Here is a 17170-nt window from a genome sequence, read left to right as displayed (position 1 = left end):
AGCTTTATTGAGATCCAACTCACCTACTGTAAAACTCATTCATTTAAAGTATTCAAGTCAATGGCTTTTAGTATATTGTGAGTATCTGTGAGTTTTGTATCCATCACCACAATCAATTTTAGGACATTTTCATTACCCCCCAAATAAGCCTTGCATTCCCTAGCCAGTGCCTGCTAATCCTTCCTTCCCTTTCCCCTGTCCTGGACAACCACTAATCTACTTTCTGTCTCTGTAGATGTGCTTATTCTGAGCATTTCATATAGATGGATAATATGACCTGTGGTTCTTTGACTGGCTTTCACTTAGCATAATGTTTTCAAGATTCATCTATGTTGTAGCCTGTATCAGTACTTCATTCTCTTTATGGCTGAATGATATTCCATTATATAAATATATCACATTTCACTTACCCATTCATCAGCTGATGGGCATTTGGGCTGTTTCTGCTTTGTGGCTATTATGAATAATGCTGCTATGAACATTTGTGGACAACTTGATGTGGCCCTATGTTTTCTGTTCTTTTATAGGTAACTTGTAGAATTTGCTGCATCATATGGTAACTTTATGTTTAACTGTTTGAAGCACCATTTTACACTCCCACCAGCAGTATATGAAGGTTCTTAATTTTCTACTTCCTTGTCAACATTTATTATCTGTCTTTTTGATTTTAGCCATCCTAGTGGGTGTGAAATGATGTCTCATTGTGGTTCTGACTGGCATTTCCCAGATGGCTAATGATACTGAGTGTCTTTTCATGTGTTTAACGGGCTGTTTGTGTATCTTCTTTGGAGAAATGTCTATTCAGATCCTTTGTCCATTTTAAAATTGGCTTGTCTTTTACTACTGAGTTATAATAATTTTAAATAGATACAAGTTTCAATCAGATATATGACTTGCAAGTTTGTTTCCCATTGTGTGGGTAGTCTTTTCACTTTCCATGAGGTCCTTTGAAGCACAAATGCTTTTAATTTTGATGGTGTGGCCATATTACATTTAAGGCACCTAATAGGTGGTTGGGTAGGTAAGCCTGGGGTTTAAAGTTGAGGTGGGGACTGGAGACACACATTTGAGAATCATCCATGTAGAGATAGTAATTAAAGCCATGAGGCTGGTCGAGAACACACAGGAGCAAGTGTTGCTGGAAGAGAATAGGGCTGGGAGGCTGAGCCCTGAGGCTCTCCAACATTTAGGGGTCAGAAAGAAGAGGCAGAGAGATGATCAAAGGAAGCTCGTGGTTCCTGCAGAGACCACGGAGGGAGCCCATTCAGAAGAGCAGGGTGGATGTGGGATATGGTCTTGGGTAAAGCAAGTCTCATCATGCTTTCATTGAGCACAGGTCCCATTGTCGAATGCCAACACTGCAGCCATGTGGCCCCTTCATGGCTACCATAGAAATTTTCTGGGCGTAGTCGATAAAGGTTACTTTAGCCTAACTGGTCTGCACACTCCAAATCCCCACTCTGCAAATGCATCTGTAGGAGGAGATTGAAGTACTTAGTTATCTAGGAAGATTTATGACCTTGTTGAGATTAACACTTGTTACTGCTAATGGATGTGATGCTGCAAAGCTTTGACAGAACATATGCCTTGTTTTATTTTTTAATGGAACACACTAAAAGCTCCATCCCACAGGACCAACTAATTACACAGAGACTTTAAGAGAGAGAGAGAACTCTAAAGGTCTTACTTAGACCACCTTTTCCCTTTGTTGGGTGTAACTGTGATTTCTAGGATTTCAGAGATCAATAAAAGGGCCTTTGAAACAACAGTTCAAAGCCACCAAAGGCTGCCCTTGCTGCACTGTATTTAAAAGCCACACAGAGAAAGGGCAAGGCTCTCACAACACAACACGGAGTACAGGAGTCCTTGTTCACAAGGTCCAGCTAAACTTGGGGAATCCTATTTTCTGCAAGATGTGTGATTTTAAGGTGAGCTTTAAATGTAACATGCTCCAGGTGGAATGAAAAAGTCCTGACTCCAGAATGAAAACAGAGTCAAGGCAGACAGATCCCCTCTGGCTCCAAGTGAATCCCAGAAGAGATGGGGAATTAGTTCAGCCTTGACATCAATTTGCCTCTTCATTTTTCAACTCAGCTTCTGGAGTGACAATACACTTCTTTGTTGGCTTCCCTTCTTCTACCTCAGTGTTATGAGCTAGAATTCATCTGCTTGTTCACTTCCTTTTTCATCTGCTAAGGGACCACAATGTAAAGGGCCAAATGGGACAATGGCTTGCATTACAGAAATACCCAGAAAAATAGGGCAGAGATCAGAAAAGCAGGTAGATGAAACTTCTCTCTTAATAAACTATGTTGCTAGCTTGGTGGTCTTCAGTGGGGGCTCCTGGGGACACAATGATGTAGGGGTTAGGAATATGGGAAGTGAGGGGGTACAGGAGGTGAGAAGGGCAGATCCTTATGTGAAGATGATTCTGGAACACTGCAATTGTTTCTTGGGAAAGGAGGGAGGGCTGTGCTCAGAGAAGTTTCCCTTTCCTTCTCTGGGATCCCTGTTGCCAGTATCAGGGGTGGGGATCAGTGTGAGCAAGCTGGGGAGCTTTAAATCACATGGGACTCAGTTGGTATAAATCAGAGGTTCTGTCATGTCTGATTTCATGACTCTGCATCCTAGTTATAAATAACATTCCTGGACGGCAGTGCCACAAACTTGGGATATATTTCTACGGACTGCTCCTTTCCCCCAAAGAGGTCACTTCTCTTTTCACACTCCTTAAGCAAAGCCCAGCTTTTCTCTCCCGGTAATGGTGTTGGGGAGAGTCCCAGAGAAACTGCAGGAGAGGCTAAAACGTGACTCTGAAAGGAGAGTAGGGATTTCACAAAACCTTTGAGAAAGTCACTCGAGGGAAAAAAAATGGTTAGGAATTTCCCCTAAGTGGCAGCATTTGCCCTGCAGAACCGGAAGGCTTGCAAATAGACTCCCCAAACCCCGGCCATGTCTCGCTCCGGCACAGGGACCCTTTTTCTGGCCCCCTGCCTCAGCGCCCTCCCCCTGAACCCCCAAAGCGTGTACCCGGGCAGAGGGACCCACCGGAGAAAGGAGAGCAGAAGGTACAGGTGGTGAGCGAGACTCAGCTGTCCTTCCCCTCAGGTCCCTACTCGCCCCTCCCCACCCAGTTGCCAAGGCAAATCCCTTGTAATTGTTTTCAGGGGAGGGGCTGGGCGCGCTCACTGGCGCCGCCTGGGTCAGGGTTCCCCGGTGAAAAAAAAGCCACCCGCGAGGGCTGTGCGCTGCTTTCGTCTCGACCAAGATGAAGTGTAGCAACTTGGGAAGCCCCCACCGCGGCGCGGAGGCAGAGACCGTGGCAGTGGCGAAGCCCGCTCGTCTGGGCTGGAGAGCGTGACGCCGAAGGGGTGCCTTGCGCCTCCAGCTCCTCCCTTTCGGCCGCGGGTCCCGGGACTCCAGCTCCAGCGCTCCGGACGCTAGCAGCTGCTGTGCCTCCTCCTTGGTCCTCGCAGCGGAGGAGAAGCCGACCCCAGCCGATCCGAGCGCAACCTGCCGGAGTGGCCGAGCCCGGCGCTCTCGCCCCAGCTCCGAGACGAGCGCAGCCGCAGCGGGGGCCGGGGCCCGAGCCGGGCGCAGTCGCCCGCGGTAGGGGGCGGGCTGGGGGCGGGGCGGCCGGGGCTGCCATCCCAGGCGAGATCCCCGAGCTCAGCACCCGGCGCTGCCGCGCCACCTCCCCTGCTACCCGCTAGCAAGTTTGGAGGCTCCAAGCCCGGCGCTCCTCGGGGTCGAGGCGCATTTGTTTCCTCCTGGCTTCTAAGCGCCCGATTTGGCGGGGACCCTCGGGAGCGATGCAGAGGGATGTGATTTTAGTTGTGTGGTTCTGCGTGTGCACCGCCAGGACAGGTAAGCATGCTGGGGCTGTCGGAGGTATCCAGGGAAAGGGGGGAGACCCGCCGCTGAGCCCAGCGCCCACCTAGGCGTGGGGAGACCTGGAGCGGAGCTCCGCGCTGGTCAGAGAAAGGGCGTGGATGGGTCCCTCGGATCTCTCTGCCCCGCTCCAGGTGAAAGGGTGAGAAGTGGGACTCACAGGCTGGAAGATGCCCCCGAAGAGTGCCCCCTTCCCCGAGGATGCAGCCTGGCGGACACAGGAGTGAGGGGCGAGGCCGACCGGGCGCACCCTCTTGCTGGTAGTAACCGGCTTCCGGGTCGAAGCCCATAGCAGGGCGGGCTCGAGAGCCCCACACCCGTGAACTTGACACGTGCGGTGGCAACCGCTTTCCCCGCGCCCTGCTGGGCGGGGAAGGGGCAGCGGCAGGAGTCGCACCCGCAGAGCGAGCGCTTCTGGCCGGCGGGCGCTGCCGGGCCCGGGAGGGCGCGGTGCGGGGTGAGGGCCGAGGGCAATCCTGGGATTCCAAGATCTCTTCTCTTCCCCTCCTGACTCTCCCCCAGGAACTCCTGGGGTGTTCTCTCTTGCCACCCACCCCCCTCAAAGGGCAGGACAAATTTAGGAGAATTGGAACTGTGGGGTGATCCCGGGGAGAGTCTCTCAAGCTCCAAACCAGTTTTCCCTGGCTATAATTGCATGCTGGGGATTGTGGAGGGGAGGCAAGGATAATTGGCGTAATTTTCTGAAGTCCCCACTTTGTCCTACCTTCAGCGACATAGTTGTGAGGACTCTAAGCGCACCTCCTTGCTTCAGCTTCTACTCGCCCCCAACCCCCCATGTCCGCTGGGATTTGGAGACCTGCTCCCAGCTGCCGCGTAGTAGGTTTGGGAAGGTGGGAGTGGGGTGGGGTGGGGTGGGGTGAAGTGGAGTAGGAAATTGGCAAAAATAGGTCTCTCCATTTCGAGGTAGTGGTGGGGGGTCGCGAGTTTTTATTCCTACGCTAGCCATCCTCCGTACTCGCGGCCGAGTTTGCACCCCAGAATCAGTGCGTAGTCATTCCCTCTGCTTTTTATCTTTTTCTGTATTATCACTCTTATTTCCCTTCTCCTCCTTCCCATGCTAGGTGCAAGTTTATCGGTGCAGGGCTGGGGAAGAGTGCCCGACCTTCGTTGGCTCAAAAGTTCCCTCCGCTTGCGCCCCAGGCGCCCCTCTTTGGCAGTTAGCCAGACTGAGGATGTTAGAGTGGCGTCTAGGAGCTTAGAGCGGGCCCTTTCCTTTTTCCCCCAGGACTGATCGGGCAGCAGATTTCCTTTTGCTTAATGAGAGAGGGTCGGGTGTGGACTTCCCCAGGGACAAAAGGAATCCCCATCGCTTTCCTATCTCCACCCGAGCTCCTCGGGCTGCCGAGATGCCAAGACTTGGTCCAGCCTAGAATAGGTGCTTCTTGAGTTCAGGGCCATCTGGATGGATTAGCCCTTTAAAGCCAAGAATACACTAGGAAAAAGGCGCCCCCGGAAGATCAGGACAGGCTAGGCTAATGCAGAGCTTGGGCTACCAGCCCTGCGCGGAGAGGAGGTCTGGGCATCTTACAGAGGAGCCAAAGAGAGAGAAACTAGAGAGAGGAGGGCATAGCCCATTGGTCATTTTACATCTTCAAGTGCACATCACTACGGGAATATGCTTACATCCTTTGTTCTTATTACTCTTTTGAAAAGTCGGCAAAAAGTGCCTCTATCCGGAAGTGGACCCGTGCCTCTAGGGCGCATTGCTTGTGGAGACCTTTAAGAATACGATTTGCCCCCCTTACCCACACCGAGCCCCTTTAAATCTTGTAAAAATTCCGTGGTAGGGAAGAGTCACTCATGTATGTATTCATTCATTCAACAAAGAGTTGAGTGTCTTGCTGGGTGCCAGGATTGCTTATGCAAAGGGGAATAACTTGGTCCTTGACTTCCAGGAACTTAGAGCTTAGCTGAGAATGTAGATAGCAACTGAAAAGATTTTTATGGTGCAGCTTGATGGGGATTGAGGGAGGAGAGGTGGGGGTCTAGAACTTGGTGTTAAGGCATTACAGAGGAGGAGAGGGTGGGAAGGAATTCTAGGGAAGGGTGGTTGGTGGTCTGGGAAGACTTTAATCAGGTCTTTATATTTAGAAGTTTTAAATATAAAGTTTTAAATGTTTAATATTTAAAAGCTGTGACTTGAAGGCTTTGTAGAGAGTTTTCCAGGTGGACCGAGTGAGCAGAGGGCACAGCCTGCCCAAAGGCGGGGAAGCATGGAAGCATCTGCTTTGGTTGTGGTAGATGTTTAGGGAGCTTGGGTTTTCTCTGCCACCTGGTACTCTTTGAGCACTAGAGGCTACATATTCTTTGTACAGAAATTATCAGACGAATCCGAGATACAGATGGGAATTATATCTCAGTTCTTTCACTTACGATTTCTTGCAGCTTGGAGGGGATCTGATCAGCAATGTTCTCTTTGATTTCGCCCAGGAAATATCATCGCTGCATCACACATCCACCCTCTTAGGTAGCTCAGGCTGGCTCTTGATTACTTTATCAGGATTCAAACAGCTGCTTGGAAAGTTTATTTGTCAAGTGGGACAATTGTTGTCTAGGCTGTTAACAGTCCAAGATGAAATAAATACGTGGTTCACTGAGTGAGCTTCTCAGATATCACTGCCTTTTAATGGAAATGAATAGATGGTATCAGGCACATTTTAATTAAAGCAGCACTGCAGTGCAGGAGCGGTTACATATGAAAAGATCTAATGATAGGTGTCACAGGAAGCTGCTTAAATTACTCATTGTTCAGGGAATTTGTTTTAAAGAGTGAAGTGGAGTCAAGATAGGAGGTGCTGTTCTCCAGTTCTCGTTTTTGGGTGAAAAAAATAATTCTGCCATTTCCAGGTACATCACCAATTCTGCAAATTTAGAAGGCTACAGTAATGGCAGTGACAACACATCATATCCATGAGTTTTCTCCAATGGCTTAAAGGTGGAAATAATATAAAACTCAATGATTACTTCCCCATGGCTTTCCAGTTTGTTTTGGTCAGTCGGGCTGGGGGGTGAAGGGAGCCCCTGGGGCCCAGGCAATGCCCTTTGCTGCCACCTGCTGGAAGGAAGAGCTTTTCTTTCTGAAGCACCTCTCAGGCTGTTCATAAACTATATGAATTGAATAATGGAGCTGTGAACAGGGTCCCCAGCCTCCAGTGATCCGGTGAAATCGTGGCTGACTTGGTAGAACAGGCATAGAGTATATTCTTCAAGGATATTGCTTTCGGGGTATTAAGAACCTTTGTAAGAGTCCAGAGGCTGAAATCCGATCAAATGTTTGGGAAATCCTGCCGGTAAACGAGGTCTTGGAGTATTTCTCCAGCACCATGTTCCCCTGCATGGACCAGGGGAAGGCAGCTGCCATCATGGACAATGAGCTGGATTAGATTTGAAGTGAGCCAGATCCAGGGGGATTTGCTTGGGAGCTTAGGCTGGGCCCCTGGAGGTGGATTGTGTGGGCTTTGGACCTGAGCCCTCCCTGGGCAGGGCTGAGGAGTGGCCAGCAGCAGCAGCACCAGCAGCAGTAGGGAGATTAGGGTGGAGGTTCTGCATCTCAGGGCCAGGTCTCAAGTGACTCTGTGACATTGACACACTGCCTTCCAGGTTTTAAAAAATATTTCTTTCCCAGCAGCTTTTGATCCTGCTTAATTCCAGTACCCAGCTTCGGCCATTGGTAGAACAGAGATGGTCAAAGTAGAAAACTAATAGAGTTTCTTTGGAAAGGGCAGGATCTCCATGCTTGGATAAGAAGCAGCAACATTAAAATAAAAAAATTAATTTTTAAAATGGAACTCACATGCTCATACTATATAAGGTTCAGGTGAAGCCATGCAAATGCTGCCTTATTAATAGATTTTCTGACTCCTTGGGCAGTGGGCAAAGTGTTATCTTTTACTCACCCTGCTCCTGGCCCCTGGATATTTTCATCTTGAAGGGGAACACTTAGAGGAAAGAATTCTGAATGTGGAATCCTAATTGGTTTCTCTTGTTCTGTTATTATGGGCTGTTTTCATAATAAGAGCAATAGAGTAATCTTAAAGCCTGGGAAGCCCCATACCCTTGTGGTTTTGTAGCGGGAGGGGTGATAGAGATTTAACAGACAGATTTCACAAGGCACAGCCAAAGTGAGAAGCCCTTCTAGGTCATCCGGTCATGTGTAGGGCTTGGGGAAATGGGAGCCATCTGATTCCAGTGGTGTTGAGGACCAGGAAGCTGGGATGGTCTGGGGAGCTGGTCCTGTGAAAGCCAGGTGCAGCATCCCAGCTAGGAGGGTTTGTGCCCTTATCACTGAAATCTCACGAGGCTGGGTGGTGGGTATTATCACCCCCATTTTATGGATGAGGGAAATGAGGCTTGGATAAGTGATTTTTTTTCAAGGGCACAGAGTTAGTAAGGGGAAGAGATAGGACTGAAAGTAGCTCTTATTTTTGTGTTGTTTCTACAGCACTTTCCAGATTGAGGGCGTCATGCTCTCACATGGAGATGGGGATCCCAGGGCACCATGGGGATGTTCTGTGGGTTCTACAGCATCTGTGCGGGCCCCTTTTAGGCTTGTCCAGCTGCAGGGCTCCAAGTCTGGGAGATTCAAGCATCTTAAGGATGACCATTATAGTGGCTCTTTAGTCCCTGCCTTAGTCAGTTACTGCCACGATAATATTGTGTAACAAGCCACCCCAAACTCAAAATGACATTTATTTTGGTTCACTTGTCTGTCTATTGGTTTGGTATTGGCTCACCTGGGCCAGGTTTGGCTGGGTGTGGTTCCAAACTCAGGTGGGGTGTCTGCTCCACGTGCCTCAGTCTTGGGCAGTGGCCCAGCAAGGCCCCGTTCTTCTCACTGTGATGCAGAGATACAGCAGAATACGACCCACCCCAAGGCACCTCCAAGCCTCTGCTTGTGTAACCTTGCTTACATTCCAAGGACCCAAACAAGTTAGATGGCTGGGCTTAAAGTCAAGGGGTGAGGAGGTTAACTCTCACTCTAATGGAAGGATCTGCAAAGCCACATAGCAAAGGCTGTGGATAGGGGAGGGGTCAAGGTTTGAAGCCAATCATTCAGTCAACCACATTCCTTTTTAGAAAGTTTCCTTGGCTCAGATACCATCCTGACATCTCAAGGAATTACCTAGATATGCTTGTTGCCCTGAGACCACTGTACCAAGGTGATGATCATGCATCCACCTGTCATTTAATTAATTGAGTCCTAAATTCAAGGCCTGACATGTATGAGGTCCTGTGCAAGGCACTGAGGCTACAAGGATACTTCCTCCATTTGTGTCCGGCTAAGGGCACGTTGCCCACACCACCTTCCAGCTTCCTGGCCAAAGAAAGACCAGCATGGAGGTCCTCTGAGATCACTCTTAATTTCATTTCTGCCAGAGATGTGTAGAGCACTATAGATCACACTGAAATATTAGTTCCTTTCCTGCCTTTTCAAGGTGATCACAGAACTGCTGGTGTCTGAGCTCACTTGGAGGAAAACATCGCCATTTTCAACAAGAGGCTGGTGAGGCCATGCCTTGAGCTTATGGAGGCCCATTAGCGCTTTGCTTCTTGGCACAGAGTAGGTCCTCCATCAGGTATCAGTCTTTGTGAATTGAGTCCGTATCAAGCAGGTAGGATGGAACCTAAATTGAGATCATGATATCAGTCAGAACATTTCTCACTCTCCTCCCTACCTTTTTTTTTTTGTCTTTTTAGGGCAGTACCCATGGCATATGGAGGTTCCCAGGCTAGGGGTCCAATCAGAGCTGTAGCCGCTGGCCTATGCCGCAGCCACAGCAATGCAGGATCCAAGCTGCATCTGCCACCTACACCACAGCTCACGGTAACACTGGATCCTTAACACACTAAACAAGGCCAGGGATCAAACCTGTGAACCTGCATCCTCATGAATGCTAGTCAGATTCATTTCCACTGAGCCATGATGGGAACTCCTCTTCCTCTCCTTAAATCTATGCCTTAAAGCCCTCGAATGGTATCCCTCCAATGGTACTCCATTGCTGTTAAAATACTGTGCCTCTCCTGAACATGCTCTTTGTGTCTGGTTTGCATTTACTGTTCTCTAAACCTGGAAGGCCCTCCCCGGAGCCTCCCTCCTAGAATGATTACACCATCACCAGCCCCTATAATCATTCAGGATTCTGCTCAGAGGAACCTTCCTTGACTACCGTTTTTAAAGCCCCACCGAAGCTGCTTTCTATTTCCTAACTCTGTTTTATTGCCTTCCTGGCATTGATTGGCATCTCAAATTATCTTAATGATGTATTTGTTTTTTGCCCTCTCCTCATCCTCTATGCTGCATGCTCAGTGAGGCCATCTCCAGGGCCTCACCTTGCAATGTGTATGTTACAGAGAAAGCACTCTGTCATATCTGTTGAAGAACAACTGAATGAACAAATTGATGACTGACTGGCTGACTGAATGAGTTGTCTTTGGGTGATCTGGTCTCATATCTGGCTGCATTTGGAAGGGAAAAACTTAAACCTTCAGTTCAGAGGACAAAGGGAAGCCTGACAAAACACCAAGAAGGCAGCTTTAATTTAACCCTTTGTCCACCTTGGGGATGACAGGCTTCAGGTCCAAAGACCCTACCCTGAGGCACCTTCTGTCTAGATTGTTGCCGCAGCCCCCTATTTCCTAACAAGAAAAGAGCGAGGAAAGGGTAGGGGTGAAGGCAGAAGGACAGATGAAGTTGTCACAGCACCCGATGTCCTGATGAACATGTCCCTGATTTCTCTGGGACAAATGGGGTGCAAGAACTCCAGATCTTGCCTCAGCGACGGCATTACTATCAGACAGAAGTTGACAGCTCTTGCTGATGAAAACATTTCCAGCTGTGCAATCAGAATGCACAATTGAGACACTGAATGTAGACAGGCACAGCCTTTATGAATGGCTTGAATATAGTCCCTTAGCGTGATCGCCTGCCTTATTAATACATGTAATTGGAAACCACTTGGCCATCATGAGCAAATCATTCTGCAGAACGCCCTGTAGATGACAGACAGGCTTAAAGATTTGCCTTTTTCAGGCAAGGGAGTGGGGGTTCCGGGCCATATCTCTCTGCACCAAGCTTCTCTAATAAGAGCTATCATGGTGTCTAACTTTTCAGGAATTCCTTTGAAAGGTACAGCCATCATTTTGGATATTCTCTTTCATGGACAGTCCCTCAGTCACCCATATCCACCAAAGACAGGTTTCCTCTCATTTCCATCCTCTTTATCACAGGTGTTTGTGCCTGATTAATAGTGTTCTGCCTGGAAGTGTTTCCTGGTGAGGGTGGTGTCGGATTTCACCATTAGATCAGTCTCTGAAGCAGGTAGATCAGGGCTTTCGATCCTGTATCCACAGTCCCTAAACCTAAAAGAAGCTCAGAAACCCAAAGTTTCTTCATAACTCACTTGACAGCACAACCTACCCTGAGCTGAACTCCTCCGACCTGAGCTCATATGATGCTGTCTATAATCTTTTTTTGGTACTGTTTAGAAGAAGTCATCATACTTTTTGCTCTAGAAATACAGTGTTTGATGATGGAGTGCTGATGCAGACTTTGCTGAGGGTGTTACCTAAAATGTGGTGTATGGGGAGTTCCCATCGTGGCGTAGTGGTTAACGAATCCGACTAGGAACCATGAGGTTGCGGGTTCGGTCCCTGCCCTTGCTCAGTGGGTTAACGATCCGGCATTGCTGTGAGCTGTGGTGTAGGTTGCAGACACAGATCAGATCCTGCATTGCTGTGGCTCTGGCATAGGCCGGGGGCTACAGCTCCGATTGGACCCCTAGCCTGGGAACCTCTATATGCCATGGGAGCGGCCCAAAGAAATAGCAAAAAGACAAAAAAAAAAAAAAATGTGGTGTATGGGCCATATCAGCTTTCCAACAAATGATCCATTCTGAGCGCTGAAATATATTTGGCCATGAGGGTTTTGCATAAGGGATTGTCAATTTGAGTTGGGGCAGGGGCACAGAAAAAACAGTACTGGTGGGGTAATGGAGCAAAGAAGTACCTTCTTTTCCCACCCAGGAAAAGTGTGTCTCCAGGCACTTATCACTGCTTCCTTGTGTTCCCTGCCACCCCTGGCCTCTGTAATTTCTGTTCTATGTTGCTGAGAGCAAGTCTGCATTTTCTTTTCAGTGGTGGGCTTTGGGATGGACCCTGACCTTCAGATGAACATCATCACTGAACTTGACCTTGTGAACACCACCCTTGGAGTCACTCAGGTGTCCGGATTGCACAATACCAGCAAAGCATTTTTATTTCAAGGTAAAGACACTTTCTCCTTTGGGGGCACAACTTGGGGAGGAGGGCCTGTTTGGGACCTGTTCCTCTGGTGTGTATTTGTCTGAGGATCATCTTTGCTGTTTATCTTGTGTTTTTATCAGGAGGAATGTTCCAAAATGCCAAGGGAAGTGTTCTGAGGGTATGAGGGGGAAGTAGGGGGCATATGATGAAATAGTGGGCTTGACAGTGATGTATTTCCATGGGAATTTTGGGGGGATCTAAAGTGGAATGAATTTGTAATGTCCTTGAAAGCCATTGACCAGCCAAGTTATTTTTACAGGATATTTTTCCCACTATTACCTGTATCTTCATTTATACCTATACCTATACCTGTTCTTATTCCTCTATCTCTCTTTCTCATTTAATGGGTAGACCATGCACACAAAGGCTGTTTTATGGCTTCATTTTCTCAGGGGTAGAGCTTACTTAATTCTGTCCACTATAAACTGAACTTCAATTCATTAATATTTTTTGCAGTTTTATTTTTTATTACTCAATGAATTTATTACATTTATAGTTGTACAATGATTATCACATTCCAATTTTATAAGATTTCCATCCCACACCGACAGGGCATCCCCAACCCCCAAACTGTGTCCTTTGGAAACCATAAGTTTTTCAAAGTCTGTGAGCCAGTGTCTGTTCTGCAAAGAAGTTCATTGTGTCCTTTTTTCAGATTCCACATGTCAGTGATAGCATTTGATGTTGGTATCTCTTTGTCTGACTGAGTTCACTTAGCATAATTTCTAGCTCCATCCATGTTGCTAAAAATGCTGGTATTTCTTTCCTTTTAATGGTTGAGTAATATTCCATTGTGTATATGTACCACTTCTTCTTGATTCACTCCTCTGTTGATGGGCACTTAGGTTGTTTCCATGTCTTGGCTATTGCAAATAGTGCTGCAATGAACATTGGAGTACGTGTGTCTTTGCGAGAGATGGTTTTCTCTGGCTAGATGCCCAGGAGTGGGATTCCTGGATCAAATGGTAGTTCTATTTTTAGTTTTCTGAAGAATCTCCATATTGTTTTCCACAGTGGTTGCACTGATTTACAATCCCACCAACGGTGTAATAGGCTTCCTTTTTCTCCACACCCTCTCTAGCACTTTAGTTTGTAGACTTTTTGATGATGGCCATTCTGGCTGGTGTCAGGTGGTACCTCAGAGTGGTTTTGATTTGCATTTCTCTAATAATGAGTGATGTTGAACATCTTTTCATGTGTTTTTTTGCCATCTGTATGTCTTCTTTGGAGAACTGTCTGTTTAGGTCTTCTGCCCATTTTTTGATGGGGTTGTTTGTTTAATCCCTTGTCGGTCAATTCATTTGCAAATATTTTCTCCCATTCAGTGGGTTGTCTTTTTGTTTTGTTTAGGGTTTCCTTTGCTGTGCAGAAACTTTTAAGTCCCATTTGTTTATTTTTGTTTTTATTGTCAATACTCTGATAGGTGGATCTGAGAAGATGTTGCTGTTGTTTATGTTGGAGAGTGTTTGGCCTGTGTTTTCCCCTAAGAGTTTTATAGTATCTGGTCTTATATCTAGGTCTTTAATACATTTGGAGTTTATTTTTGTGTATGGTATTAGGGAGTGTTCTAATTTCATTCTTTTACATGTAGCTGTCCAGTTTTCCCAGCACCACTTATTGAACAGGCTGTCTTTTCTCCATTGTATATTCTTGCCTCCTTTCTCACAGATTAGTTGGCTGTAGGTGCATGGGTTGAATTCTGGGCTTTCTATCCTGTTTCACTGATCTATATTTCTGTCTTTTTGCCAGTACCATACGGTTTTGATGTCTGTTGCTTTGTAGTATAATCTGAAGTCAGGGAGACTGATTCTTCCAGCTCCATTTTTCTTTTTCAGGATGTCTTTGGCTATTCTGGATCTTTAATTCATTAATATTAATTCAACAAGCATCCCTAAAGGTAAGATAGTGTGCTTCTTAAAAGCATAGGCTCTGGAGCCCAACTGCCTGGGATCAAATTCCAGTCCTACCACTTATTCACTTTGTGACTTTGGGCAATGACTTAGCCTGATTTTTCCTGTGTCCACATCTAAAATAATAGTATCCACTTCATGGGGCTGTTACAAGGGTGAGAGGAGCTAGTCCATTAACTTGGTTCAAATAGTGCCTGATAACATAGTAAGGCCCCAGAAACTACTACCTGTTATTACAGAACTCCTACTGTGCACCAAGCAACATGCTAATAGTAGGATTATTAGTATGAGTAAGTAAATATAGTGAGGGAAACAGTCATTACGCAAGTAATTATTGACCTCCCATTGCTATACTTACCATAGAGGTGGGGCATAGGTTGCCAAATAGGAGTATACAAGGAGATCTGATGTAATGGGGGTAGGAGAGATGGTGATAGTCAGAGAAAGTCTACCCTGAAAAAGTAATATGTCAGCGGAAACTTGAAAAATGAATAGAAAGCCTGGTGTAGGAAGGGGTGGGGTTTAGAGCATTCTGGGCAGAGAAAATATTGGGTATGAAGGCCTTAAGACAGAAAATAATAGAAAGGCCTTGAGCATGGCTGAAAGGTGATGAGTGCCTGGAGAGGTAGACAGGGGCTAGGCCACATTTGGCCCTGTAGGCAGAACTAATATTTAGCTGATAGCCACAGGTTTGGGTGTTCTGATGCTTTGTGGCCAGTGTCCATTCTGATAGGTGGGAGGCCCTGTACTTGTTAACAAATGCAAATGTTATCCTGGGAGTTCCTGTTGTGGCTCAGCAGTTAATGAATCTGACGAGTATCCATGAGGACGCAGGTTCAATTTCTGGCCTTGCTCGGTGGGTTAAGGATCTGGCGTTGCCATGAGCTGTGGTATAGGTTGCAGACCTGAGGCTCGGATTCTGGATTGCTGTGGCTATGGTGTAGGCTGGCAGGTACAGCTTGGATTAGACCTCTAGCCTTGGAATCTCCATATGCTGTGGGTGTGAAACAAACAAAAAACAAATGTTACCCTGGCCCATAGGCCACTTTGGTTTTGTACTTCACACTCAGAGCAGTGGGAGCCTGAGTGTAAAGTACAAATGAGGTTGAAGTGGGTGTGAGGAGGTTGAAGCACCGGAGTGGCCTGATCAGATACTATAGTAAGGGAGCCTGGATATTCCTCAGTGAAAATGCCTGGCAGAATTCTTTTAACTTAGCCTTTTCGGAAGATAACAAAAGGATTATTTTAGAATGAATGAACTGACATTATGGGATAAGATATATATTTCCTGCGCAGAGAACTTAAGCCTTGTTAGTGATATACAGCAAATCTACAGACACTGTGTAATGACATATAACAAGACTGCAGATATGTTAATTTCCACGAACTGTTACTAAGAAGTTGGTGAAGCATGTAAACTGGGCACGGTTAAGAGAATGCAGACTGGATTAGTTTTCTCTTTGCATTGTGCAAGGCTGTCTAGCTACTGTTGAGAGACCATCCCATTTTTTTTTTTTTTTTTTTTTTTTAATTTTTAGAGCTGTACCCGCAGCATATGGAAGTTCTCAGGTTAGGGGTCGAATCAGAGCTGAAGCTGCTGGCCTACATCACAGCCACAGCAATGCCAGATCTGAGCCATATCTGTGACCTACACCGAAGCTCATGGCAATGGTGGATCTTTAACTCACCAAGCGAGGCCAGGGATCAAACCCATGTCCTCATGAATACTAGTCAGATTCTTAACCCACTGAGCCACAACAGGAACTCTGCAGCTGTCCCATTCTTTTTTTTTTTTTTTTTTTTGTCTTTTGTCTTTTGTTGTTGTTGTTGTTGTTGTTGTTGCTATTTCTTGGGCCGCTCCCGCGGCATATGGAGGTTCCCAGGCTAGGGGTTGAATCGAAGCTGTAGCCACCGGCCTACGCCAGAGCCACAGCAACGCGGGATCCGAGCCGCGTCTGTGACCTACACCACAGCTCACGGCAACGCCGGATCGTTAACCCACTGAGCAAGGGCAGGGACCGAACCCGCAACCTCGTGGTTCCTAGTCGGATTCGTTAACCACTGCGCCACGACGGGAACTCCCCATTCTTGATTAGAGGGGTACTGCTGATACTTTGTTAACAGAGTTGCTGTGAAAGTCTGACTTGTCTGTAAGGTTCATGAAAGCAGAAGTCTTACCTGTTTAAATACCCCTACATCCCTAGGGCCAAGTGTTATGCATGGCGTACAGTAGATGATGAATAAACACCTTGAACTGAATTAGAATGCTCTCCATCCAGTGTTCTCTAGGAAAGGCTGATTGCCTGCTTTATGTGCTGTTCATTCACTCATTTGTTTATTCCATAGTCATGGGCTTCCTGGGCTAGATTTCTGCTCTCTAATTTGTGTGTTCTCTGCTTTAGCAGTTGCCTCTAGGATATCTACCACGCTCCAGCAATAGGGAGAGATTTTCAGGTTCTTTGGTGGGAAGAGTAACTTCATTTTGGGAGTTAACTGAAGAGGGTTTTCCCTTATAAGGGTCCTTGTGATTATATTACCTCCTTAACCCCCCTATTGCAGGATCTATAGTTCAATCATATCTGCAAAAGGTAACATATTTCATGGATTTTGGCAATTAGGACATGGACATTTTAGGGGAACCATTTTCTACTTACCACAAAGTCTGCCCTCTGGCCCTCGAAGATTCATTTCCATGATACAAGCAAAATATATTCATTCCAATATCTCCAAAAAGTCTCAACCCATTACAACATCAACTTAAAGACTAGAATCTTATCTCATCAGTTGAAAAATTCCCAGAATTCCCATCGTGGCTCAGAGGTAACCAACCCAACTAGTATCCATGAGGAAGCAGGTTCCATCCCTGGCCTCGCTCAGTGGATTGGGGATCTGGCCTTGCTGTGAGCTGTGGTGTAGGTCACAGATGTGGCATGGGTCCTGCATGGCCGTGGCTGTGGCTGTGGCCAGCAGCTGTACGTCCACTTCTACCCCTAGTCTGGGAATTTCCATGTGCCAGAGGGGGGTGGCCCTAAAAAGACCAAAACAAA

General features: G+C 46.8%; 1 protein-coding gene across 4 annotated transcripts in view; it reads left to right on the top strand.

Moving 5' to 3' along the window:
* The first annotated feature begins 3414 nt into the window (after positions 1–3414).
* The window catches only part of NELL1 (neural EGFL like 1), a 945951-nt gene continuing 932195 nt past the window's right edge, over positions 3415–17170 (top strand). For 2 of the 4 annotated variants that reach the window (XM_021085298.2, XM_021085297.2), the window contains exons 1-2: positions 3415–3867; positions 12046–12174. In XM_021085298.2, the coding sequence (XP_020940957.1) occupies positions 3813–3867; positions 12046–12174 (184 nt within the window). In that variant the 5' untranslated portion in view covers positions 3415–3812. The remainder of the gene's footprint in view (positions 3868–12045; positions 12175–17170) is intronic. The other 2 variants (XM_085011744.1, XM_085011743.1) reach the window with 1 other exon arrangement.

Source organism: Sus scrofa, chromosome 2 (genome assembly GCF_054392235.1).
Source record: "Sus scrofa isolate SSC_HxYL_T2T_F1_AM1 chromosome 2, Sscrofa_HxYL_maternal_Yorkshire_Landrace_v2.0, whole genome shotgun sequence".
Classification (NCBI taxonomy): domain Eukaryota; kingdom Metazoa; phylum Chordata; class Mammalia; order Artiodactyla; family Suidae; genus Sus; species Sus scrofa.
The sequence above is the reverse complement of the archived record's forward strand: the minus strand, read 5'-3'. Positions and strand labels throughout refer to the sequence as shown.